This window comes from Aegilops tauschii, chromosome 5 (genome assembly GCF_002575655.3).
Source record: "Aegilops tauschii subsp. strangulata cultivar AL8/78 chromosome 5, Aet v6.0, whole genome shotgun sequence".
NCBI classification, from domain to species: Eukaryota; Viridiplantae; Streptophyta; class Magnoliopsida; order Poales; family Poaceae; genus Aegilops; species Aegilops tauschii.
Window position 1 is genome coordinate 221766884 of NC_053039.3, and position 11303 is coordinate 221778186.

Here is an 11303-nt window from a genome sequence, read left to right on the forward strand (position 1 = left end):
GTTCGACTACATCAACTGCGTTACTTAACGCTTCCGCTTTCAGTCTACGAGGGTACGTGGACACACTCTCCCCGCTCGTTGCTATGCATCACCTAGATGGATCTTGCGTGTGCGTAGATTTTTTTTGAAATTACTGTGTTCCCCAACAGTGCTGTCCATCCTTGGTTCTGCTAGGGCACCAGGCACACAGAGAGTCATCCGTTGTTGGTGTTCATCCTAGTGCCTCCATTGCCGTCGCTAGTTGGTACCATACTTCTCTGGCCAACACACAGTTAATGCCAGTTGGCAGGCGAACGAACGGATAGCATCGCATGCGGGCGTTGTAGTAGGTTCCTGGGCAATTGTGCATGTGTAATGGAGGGAGGCGCATGGACAGGTGCCATTTGAATGCGGAGAGAAGGCGCGTCCCGTGCAGGCTTTGCTCTCGGCTGACGTTCCACTTAAATGCTGGCTCCAGTGAGAGGTCGCGTCTGGTATGACCCAACATGAAAGCGTCTAGCAGTGGTCCTGATGCCCGCAAACCTCATGTCTGCTTCCTGTTTACTGTTTACGGAAAACGGATGTTCGGACCAGTCCATGAAGGGATGCGGGGCCGCGTTGTCCGAACAGAAGGGGTCTAAGACTACCCACGATGGGAGTAACATATGTGGTAACATCACATATATTTAGACAAAATAGATGATGTAGCAAGTAATTATGAAGAAAGAGAGTGATGTGGTAGCATAGGTAGTTAGGCTAGTCGTAATGGGAGTAACATAAGTAGTAACATACATGCCACATAAGCAAAAAAGATGATGTGTCATGTACATTAAAAAGGAGAGAGAGAAATAGAGTAACATAATATGTTACCATCACATAGCGGTTTCCAATACAAAATGAGTCGACAAAGCAATAAATGAAGATATATATGTTACTACACCCATGACACTTCCACTATGAAGGTAGTAACATAGACTAGTGACATATATATGTTACTAGTCTAAGTTACTCCCCACTATGACTAGCCTTAGACTAGTAACATGCATATGTTACTAGTCTATGTTACTACCTCTATAATGGGGAGTAACATATGTGTGGTGTTATGCAACACTTCATTTATTAGGTTGTAGACTCATCTTGTCTTGGTATGTGTGATGTTACAGTAACTAGCTGTATTACCACATGCTCCTCTTTTCTCGTTAATTACTCACCACATCATCGGTTTTGCTTAGAGATGTGTGATGTTACCTTCTTTGTTACTTCCACTGTGGGTAGTCTTACTAGTAGTATGAGTAACATCACACTACCAAGACAAGATGAGTCTACAACTTAATAAATGAAGTGTTGCATGACACCACACATATGTTACTCCCCATTGCGAAGGTAGTAACATAGACTAGTAACATATGCATGTTAGAGCATCTCTAGCCGCACCCCCAACACGCTCCCTAGGCGATTTTTTCTCGCCGACGCCCAAAAATCGGCCCAGCCGCGCCCCCAGGAGCCCGATTTTCGCCGGTTTGGGCCGAAACTGGCGCCAGCGGACCCAGGCCGAACCCGACGCGCTGGAGGGCGCCTGGGGGCGCCGGGGAAAGCGATTTTGGCACGAACGGGGATGGGCCCGCCACGTCAGCGAGACGCCGCTTTGTCGTCCTCATTGCCTCGGTTCCCGCGGGAATCAATGCGAGGCTGGCCAAGGATGCCGCGCTGCCGCGCCGGTTAGCCTCCATTGATGCCTCACGGGCGGCGCAGTGAAGGTGCCACCGACGCGCGTCCCGCCCGCTCCCGCCACGCGTCGCCCGGCATGCAGGCTCTCGCCGCCCGGCTGCGGCTATAAAAGCCCATCCCCTGCCGGTGAACGCCACAGCTGCCACACCACGCCTCGCATCGCCACACAGAGCAGCACACCGCCCCCTTCCCGCCGACGAGCAACTGGCTGAGAGGTTCCACGGCGACGGCGAACGGCTTCGGCCGTCGCCATCTCCAAGAGCCGGAGGCGCGCCTCCTTTACGAGGCCGAGTATCCGGCGCCCCCGGACATGTGTGTGTCAGGGGCGTGGAGGCTGAGCGCCGGCGGTGCCACCGGTGCCCGAAGGGGCCGCACGGCGGGCCGAGATCGCCCGCATCCGCTCGTCCCTGCCGCCGGAGCAGCGGAACGAGCCAAGGTACGTCGCCGACAGCCACATGATGTGGACCATGTACTCCGCGCGCTGCCGTGAAGAACAGATCGCCTCCGCCAACGGCGTCATCCCCCGCGCCCGCCTCAACGCCGACGGGCGGCGCGAGTGGTGGGGCGTGCCAGGCCGCACGCTCGAGGCTATCCTCGACCACATCGAGAACGGCAACGTGCCACGCCTCGAGTACCCGCTGCGGCCGTCCTTCTCTCGCCGCCGTGGCAGCTCCTGGACGCCGCGGCGAATGGAGCCGGGGACGTCCTCGTCGTCGGGCTCCGGCTCCCTCTCCTCCGCCTCGCCGGCGCTTCGCCCGTCAAGCCGGAGCCAGAGGAGACGCCGCTCGGGCGCCGCACCCGCAGCGGCGCCCTCGTCATCAACGAGGGTGCCCGCCCCTCCCCGCGCTCCCTCCGCCTGGTCCGGCCGAAGCCCGAGCCGGGCCTGCAGCCGGAGCACGTCAGCATGGTGGCCCCCGACGACGAGGCGGCCCTAAAATGGGCGAAGAAGGACTACCTTCGCGAGCAGGTGTGCCGCCAGCGCCGAGCATACAAGGAGCTCCAAGCCCGGCGCCGCGGGCGCGAGGAGGGCGTCGTCATCGTCCTCGTCCTCGACAGCGACGAGGAGGACGAGGCCGGGCCGTCCAGCGCCCCACCGCATGTCGGCGACCCTGGCCAGGGGTGCAGCAGGGACGGCGGCGGCTCCGGCGGGGCGCGCGACAACGACGGCGGCGGCGACTACACCCGTTTCTACAGGCTTCTCGGCATGTAGAAGGCGGCAGTGGGCTCCGGCGGGCGGCGGCAGCGACGTAGTAGGCTAGGCTAGGTTAGGCGTAGTTGTTCTCTATTTTTTTTTTACAAATCTGAATGAAATCACGGAGTTTATGTCGCGTTTGTGCAAATTTGAATCAAATCGCCGACTTTGTGTCCTGTTTGCGCCGATTTGGGGGGCGGCATGAGGCGGCGACTGGGAACACAATCGCCCTCCACGCCTAAAAAATACGCCGGTTCGGCCTAGACGGCGCTTTTTCGGCGACCTGGGGGCGAACGGCTGGAAATGCTCTTACTAAGTTACACCCCAGCATGGCTAGTCTAAGGGTCAGCTTTGAAGTTGGCCCGGACAGCACGAATCATGGAGCAACCGTGGGGGTGGATATAGCAGGTCACCTGATTGACGAAAGGCCAGCATGTGACGTCCGCACCACCATGCCCGTGCTGCCGCCGCTCGCCGCGCCGCTGCTCTGGCCACATCCGCGTCTTCCTCCGCCACCGCCCACCGCCTTCTCCTCCTGGAACTGCCAAACGAAGAGTAGGCTCTTGCAACCGGGGCTCTTCGCCACCGGCGCCGACGTCCCCGGCCGCGGAGGCCCGCTCCCGGAACCAGAGCAGCGCGCCCCGCTCCTCCTCGCCGCTCTCCGCGCCACTCGCCTCAGGGACGAAGAATCACGCCGCCCAGGTTAGCCATATGCATCGGATGTTCTGGCTTGTCTGGGTCAACGATTGTTCTGGTGTTGGCACTACTGCGTTGCGCACAACGTGTTGGACGAATTGAGTGGATGCGTTTGCTCCTATGATCTGATTGGATTTGCTTAGGATTGCAACTTGTTTTCCCTTTAGGCAAGTCAAGGACTAAGTCAGGTTCTCCAAACAGCAGCCCTAATTTTTCCATTTCCCTTTTTGGCATGTACTCCAAATTTCTACTTTGGTTTGTCAAAGATTTTTAACAAAACTTTGGCCAGATCAACATAAAAAAATTAAACAACATTGCAAACTAGTTAAGTTCATATGTATGGGGGAAAAATTTGTCGAAGCATGCTTGCTCGTCAAAGACTAGGGTGTGGCAAGGGGCGCAGTCGAGGTGGCGGGTGGCCCAGGCTTCCCTAGCCATGAGGCTGCGGCGCTGAAAAGCCGAGGTCGGAGCTGATGAGGGGAGGGGAGGACTGGCTATAGAGGCCTCGGCAGCAGGTGCTTTATTGCTGCTGGAGGCGCGATGCAGGAAACGGTGTGGGCGGCGGGAAAAATAGGCTGCAACGGCTGCGTGTGGGCTGGACACGCGGTGGTGGCCATTGCTGGGCGTGTTTCCCGGTGCTACGGGCGGCAGCGTGATTGACAGGCAGAGGAAGAATTTACCTGAAAGTTCACTCCCTCCGCGCCGGTTCTAAAACAGCATCCCCAATGTCCAAATATGGAGGCTGCAACCCAGTTCTTGGAGTGCACTCCTTAATTTTTGAAGATTCAGGCGGGTATAGAGATTTACCACAGTAATTTGCTATAGAGAATTTCTAATTTGTATTAAATAAAAATAAGATATTATCGCTGGAATAAATTTTTATTTGATTTGATACATTGATACCTAACGTTGATGAATTAAGAAAAACGGAAAGAGAGGGATTGAAACCCTCGGTAAACAAAAGGCTACATAGCAGTTCTAGTGCTACACCTTGAACCGCTCGGCCATCTCTCCTAGATTACTTATTATGGAAAATAAACTGAGTGAATAGTGAGTTTTCTTATTCCTTACCACCCCTAGCCTCCATATTGGCGGTTATTAGGGAGGGAAGGGGTGTATGGTGAATCTGCTGGAGTTTCTTTTGCGAAGAAGTCCACTTTACCTCCTGAACTTGTCCTAGAGTTCACGTTACGGCCTCAAACTTTGTTTTGGTTCAGTTTACCCTGTGAACTCTGAAAACTGTTCGTAGTACCCCCTTCCTTCTCAATTGACTTTTTTTTTTACTCGTTTGACCTCGTATTGTGCTTCGCCATCCTGAACCTATTTTCCCTTTTCTGTGAAAGGACACAACACAGCGACTACCGGATGTAGCGCACTCTCTCTCTCTCTCTCTCTCTGCCTGCCAAATTGGCGTCCTCCAAGAAATGTGTTTCAGCACCTGATGTAACTTTGTGTGGATCTCTACATACAATGTATCATCTCACTTTCGATATGCTAAATTAGAACTAAGAACAGCTAGGTATTTTTTGGCAGCACAAATTGTGATCCTCAGAGATGTTTGGCATCACCTTTCATGCTGAATAACCATTACCCACAAAGGTTAATAATTTTTTCTGTGTCATTGTCAAGCTATAATGTCCTCAGCTACAAAACACAGACCATTTAGCCGTCAATGTCTCACCTTCTCTTGGTCATGGGACAAGTTCATTTTAGGGCAATATATTGATACCTGCCTGTGTTGAGTTTATTTGTCAAAGCACAATCTCATTTTGTTTGTTATTTCAGCACCATAAATTGATGTTTGCTGCACTAGACAAGCCTTTAACAAATAACAACCCATAGTGTGTGCTTTATGGGTAAAAAAGAAGTCGTAAATATGTATAATATCTTGTTTTTGTTCGTGATGACATGGTGTGATGTTTCATTTTGTTCCCTCACATGAAGTTTTCCCGTTCTAGTTGCATCTAGCATGCTCATTTGATTTCCGAAGTAGCTAATACAGCAACTATATCTCAGTCGCATACAATGTAAAGCTTGATACAGTTGTTTGAATCATGTTTTGCAAAGCTTGGATAATGATATTTGTAGACTGTAGAGTATTACTCCACATTTCTTTTGGAGGTATAAATGTGACTAATAATATGACTGTTTGCTGATTCCAATGTTTTATAATAATTTTTGTGGTTGCAGATCCCCTTTTTATTGATCCATATGCTGCTGTGCTACTTTCACTTGATGTGGCAGATCAAACTTCGGAATCTCTCGTCTCTCATTTAATGCCATCTGCAGAGCATTATAGGCTAACTACTAGATATCTTGATGACACATTGCAACATTTGATAAGCAGGTCAGACAATTTTAGACAGGTACTGAAATTAACCAGTTTTATGCCAAATATTTTCTGCTCCGCCTGTTACCAGGGCTTATTCCGTACAGATTGTTTTGTTGACAGATGGAATGGACACTCGCCCATATAGGCTTAGCTGGCCAAAGATGTCTATCATGTATGATGTATCACCTGGAAGAATCTTCAGTACAGCAGCCCAGCAACTCCGAGGTGTGATTAGTATTATGCTACACGAATTCTTATTCTGTCCCATTTTGAGGAACTGGTGCTTGTTTGTGATGTATTATTATCTTGGATGAGTGTTTAATATTTCATTTGTCTGCCGAGTGCTAATTGTTCGCAAATCTAAAACAGTAAGATATGTCCTATGCGAAGTTAAATAGAAATATAGACTCATCAAAGCTGTATTTTTATTACAGCATATTGAAGATCTGTTTCTTCTTCTCTACCGCTATATTCATAACTGTGGAAGACAAAAATAATACATGCTATCTATCATTTGCAAATTCAAAATTTATATGCTGAGAACTTGACAAAGGATTTTCACAAGCACGTATAATTTTATCTACTTCTTGGGGTATGACAGGAGCAGGAGCAAAAATACCGCGGAACTGTGTTCTCTTTCATACTCCTTTAGAGTCTCCTGATTTACAAGAGGGCCTGTGCAAAAATGGCTTCAATGGAAATAGGCCAAGCTTGTGGGTATTGCAGGTAATAACCTTACCATTTCAAATTTCTGCTAGCAATTCAACATAAAAAAATCCATCGCCCTTGATAGTTAATTTTATCAGTTCAAGGATGCTTCTGCATGAGCTTTTCAGCGGTGCATATTTTATGGATGTGGCACTGGCACAATTAGAGTGTTAGAATTAGTGTGGACTTATGGTTCAGTAGATAACATCAGCTTAAAAGGTCCAAACCAATTGCTGTGTCTTGATCTTGGATTATGCACCAATTGCAAACCGCAAAATCCAGTGTGCGGCACACTTGCTCTTCTTTTGCATTCACAATAACCAGCATATTTTCTCGCAAGAAAAAAAATGCAAAGTTACCACTTACTACATGCTTCCGTTACCATCCCATGCCATGTGTGCGCCAGAGTATAGGAAACAGCGCCCAGTGGGAAAGGGCTCGTCCCCAGATTTCCTGGTGGATGCAGGGTACCACAGTAGATTCTGCAATTGGGTTAGTTTCTCTGTTGTTTAACCTCAACTGTATATGTGGAATATTAGTAATACTGTGAGGTTGAACTTGAAGATTAAGAGCATCTCTAGCAGACCCCTTAAAATGCACGAAACTGTAAAATAACCGCCGATTTACAGTTTTAGGCGGAAAAAACGACCCGAATAGAACCCGTAGACGACTCCGACCTGTAATTTTTTTTAAGGGGCGCGGAAAACATCCACGCCAAACCCGTGAAAATAAGGATTTCGGAGGCAACTCGAGGGTGCGCTGTATATGTGAAAGACAATTGGCGGGAGTCCAACTGCCATCGGAACCTTCATGACTTGCTCCCGTCCGCCCGTCCCTGGCCGCCGGCTGCCCGCCCCGACAGCCGCGCCCGCCGGCCGTCCGCCCCGGCCGCCGCGCCCGCCTGCGGCTCTCCCGACGGAGTAGCTAGCTAGCTAGCTGAATCGATTGAATCGATTCGAACGGAGCTACAGCTAGCTAGCTGAATCGATTGAATCGATTCGAACGGAGCTACAACTAGCTAGCTGAATCGATTGAATCGATTCGAACGGAGCTACAGCTAGCTAGCTCTAGCTACGGCGAACGGAGGAGTCTGGCCGCCGCCCGCGCCGCCGCGGCCGCCTCTCGTCTTCCTCGTCCGCCGGCGGCCGCCCCCCGCGCCTTCCTCGTCCGTCCGTCCGCCGGCGGCCGCCCTAGCCTACGGTATGTGCCGATTCCAAATTGACGTGAGGAAGAGGACGGCCAGAAAAAAAAGTAGGCTAGCTATGGGCCTGTTTGGTATATTCAGAGAATATTCCTTTTTACGGGTTGATTATACGGGATCTGTTCGGCTGCAGCTAAAATCGGCCCTTAAAACACGTTTTTCTCGGCCGTTATAACGACTTTAAGGGTCCACGATATAAGGGGTCTGCTAGAGATGCTCTAAAAGTCTTGGGAATAACCAACAAAGCAGAACCAGCAAAAACTGACCATTGGATACACGAGATTACCCCATTTTGTGCACCTCTCAAATACCTCCTCTCAGATCAACTACAATACCAAATTGCTTCTGGCATATATCCTGAACTCCGAATCTGCAGAAAATGGGTAAAAGGCAAAAGTCTGAATTATTTTTGCCAGTTTCAGACGTTTAAAAAAAAAAAAAACTCAGAAATTTCATGCCTGATAACGGTTTTGGGTCTGGGAGTCTGGCTCTAGTGTTACAAAATCTGGTTAGTTGCCCTGTTAAGTTCTGAAAAGTTTTGTCAAATCCGGTGTCTACCAATTTAGCCATCATACACAATGCATATTAATGCTTGGCCTACAATACGCTCACAGTTCCGTGCACATGGGCAATGTCTTAGTAGTAGGAACAGACACGCCTGAACCAATCCTGTATTATCCAGTACTGATGGGTCGGGTTGGGTTTGTAACATGGTGGGAGTGTTTAGGCGGAGATGGTCCTGGACCCTTGTGACATGACGCGTAGTCAAAGATGGTGCAGTGGCACTGCAAGGGCAGGACTTGAAAGGGGAAAGGGGTAGATGGGATAACACTTTGCTTGCTTGATAATCAAATAGGGCCAGTCATTTAATAGCTAGCTTACATGCAAGGATGGGGAACACAAACAAGATAAGTATGTGTGTGGAAAATAACAAACCTGAAATATCTCTTAACAGATCCAGACTTCCTACTTGTAAAGAGTTTAGGGACTCTTATCCCTGTTTTGATGTGGCTGGCACTCTAGGGCCCACTTACCTCCCTATGGGGTTCTCTTTACAGTGAGGTATGACCCTTGAATTCAGGGTTAGCGTCCAACTGAAGAAGTGGTGGTTGGACTGGGTTGAGCCTGAGTAAACCGTAACTGTCAGACGCATTACCATGCTTCCAAGAAATCCCCGTTCGACCATGGCCCAATCAAAATATGCCAGAAGTGAGCAAAATATACCTTTTGAAGTTGACTTCCCTGTCGAGAATATCTCGCTCTTCTGTATCAGAAATTTAATCTGCACTGGGAAATTCTGTAGAAACATCAAATTTTCTGGTCTTCTATTCAATAGGAAAAGCTCTAGAAACTGCATTTTGTGTAACAAAACTTCCATGGCATTGCAGGGTTTACCTTTGCCCTCTTCTTCAAGCTTCAAAAGCCTTTTGCTCGTTATAAGCAATTTAGCAATGAAGGGGGGTATCTTCATAGGAGAGGTGCCACATTTTCCAGACTGGACGGCAGCAGCAGACATGGTTGATCAATTATTTACTACAGTACAAAATAACATCAATATACTTGTAAATTTCTTTATCTATAACAGTGTCATTGTCCTACGCTATGCAGGTCTCCGAACAAGACAGGCTAGAAAACCTTTTCTTTACCCAGGGTTTCCGGGTTAGCTTTGTTCTCTATGAAAATGTTGCAAAGGATTTCGGCTTAGATCTAGCTCCTCAAAGGGAACAATGTGGTAGAGTTCTTTTTGTTGCAGAACAGCTGCGGTTTTCAGATGCACAGGTAATAAAGCCAATGGAAGACACTTAACTTCAATTTTGCCTTTGATAATTTTGGAGATTGGTATGAGCTGGAATAGTTTATAATGACATCATTTTTACATGAGGAACCTGTCCATCTCTTTTTCTCACATCTGGACCTTGTTCCTAACCTCCTGATTCCAATCTCTTGAGTGACTGGACAGCCAAAGGATTTGGTATGTGTTGTTCAATGTTAGTTGCATCTATTGCTACAGTTGAACATTTCTCTGCCAAATTGCATCTTAAGCCCTTCAACTGTTTTGGTAATTGAGCCCCCAGCGGCCATCCGATTTTCATCAACGAAGTCCTAAAAATGTATAGGACTAGACACTTCCAACTAAGATATCTGTCACATGGTGTGATGGTCATTAATGTAAGCCAATGCGAGTTCAGTTAAATTAAATATAATAAGGCGATTGACTAAATTGATCATATTAACGCCCTTGGGAGATTTCTGATATATCATTCTCGTAGAATCTTGAAAGCAAAGTATAAAGTTTATTAGTAGTTAATTATTGCATCTCTTATTTGAGTTAATAATCCACCATGACATATATCGGCAGCACCATATTGTTAATGGTGCAATCAAATAGACCCAGTTAGATAAACCAAATAGTGCATGGGACTTGAATTGACAGATTGAACCAAAAGAGAACGATTGCACGAATGATTGAATCATTAAGAGGCTAAAAAGAACAGTTATACTTCAAGTTGACCCCATTTTCCTTGTTTGCATGTGTTGACAGATGGAGAGCTTCTGGACGCATTTTGAAAGAACAGAGGAGGACGCTGATGAAGAAGGATTCGAGGAACTTTAGTTCCATATTGGATGCAGTTGAGGTTTGAGAATGGTTTTGACTTGCCGGGAAACGTGGAGAGTACCAAGTAATCATCGATTTTCTGTTGTGTGTTGTTGGTTACAGATATCTCATTTTTAACTCTGGCACCTTTTGAAAGATCGGGTACTTTCCAAGACTTTTACACGTTGTACGACTGTTTTCAGTTGTTTCGTCTAGAGGAATTTCGATTACGGACATACTTCCTTCGTAACTTAATATAAGACGTTTTTTTGACATTGTCGTAAGTAAAAACATACTCCCTCCGTCCCAAAATTCTTATCTTAAATTTATCTAGATATGTACGTATTTAACACTAAAATGTAAATAGATATATCTGTATGTAGATAAATCTAAAACAAGAATTTTAGGACGGAGAGAGTACTTATTATAGGACTGTGATATTTGACACATGTATGCTATATAAGTAAAATTGCCACACTTCTACTTCCTTCACTTTAAATACATACATACATTAGTTTGATTCCTCACATCTCTACTTCCTTCACTTTAAATACATACATATATTAGTTTGGTTCTTTTCCCTTCAATGTGCATTTCTCCTCCTAATTATATGCTTACACTAGAGGACAAAAAAGTTGATGTCATTCTAGATTCTCTTTATTCCAAAAATTTAAAATATTTTGTAGCTCGAACCGCCGGTCCGATGTAAAAACCATTTTTACATAAAAGATTCGTCGCGACGAGATCTTCGAAATTAGATCCCATATTGACATGTTCCGATGACTTTTTTGAGCCAAAATTTACCACGCCTAGGCTATATAAGTTACCATGCCCATTATATGCAAGTTACCGTGCTATTTTCACATAAGTT

At 47.2% G+C, this 11303-nt stretch overlaps 1 protein-coding gene across 2 annotated transcripts; it reads left to right on the forward strand.

Moving 5' to 3' along the window:
- The first annotated feature begins 3213 nt into the window (after positions 1-3213).
- Positions 3214-10705, forward strand: LOC109746846 (O-methyltransferase 1, chloroplastic). 2 transcript variants are annotated; one of them, XM_020305951.2, is made up of 7 exons: positions 3214-3601; positions 5786-5961; positions 6032-6152; positions 6529-6653; positions 9225-9353; positions 9445-9615; positions 10379-10705. In XM_020305951.2, the coding sequence occupies exons 1-7, from the start codon at positions 3229-3231 to the stop codon at positions 10448-10450; spliced, it is 1167 nt and encodes a 388-aa protein (XP_020161540.2). In that variant the 5' UTR covers positions 3214-3228; the 3' UTR covers positions 10451-10705. The 2 variants fall into 2 exon arrangements, with proteins under 2 accessions (XP_020161540.2, XP_040245204.1); XM_040389270.1 differs by lacking the exon at positions 6529-6653 and having other exon boundaries at positions 6048-6152.
- Positions 10706-11303: the final 598 nt, after the last annotated feature.

Excerpts from the sequence above, each read along its gene's own strand:
- LOC109746846 (XM_020305951.2), top strand. The coding sequence starts at position 3,229 with ATGGCTAGTCTAAGGGTCAGCTTTGAAGTTGGCCCGGACAGCACGAAT. Across the intron at positions 9,354-9,444 it reads GGACGGCAGCAGCAGACATG|GTCTCCGAACAAGACAGGCT; the intron begins GTTGATCAATTA and ends TACGCTATGCAG. Across the intron at positions 9,616-10,378 it reads TGCGGTTTTCAGATGCACAG|ATGGAGAGCTTCTGGACGCA; the intron begins GTAATAAAGCCA and ends ATGTGTTGACAG.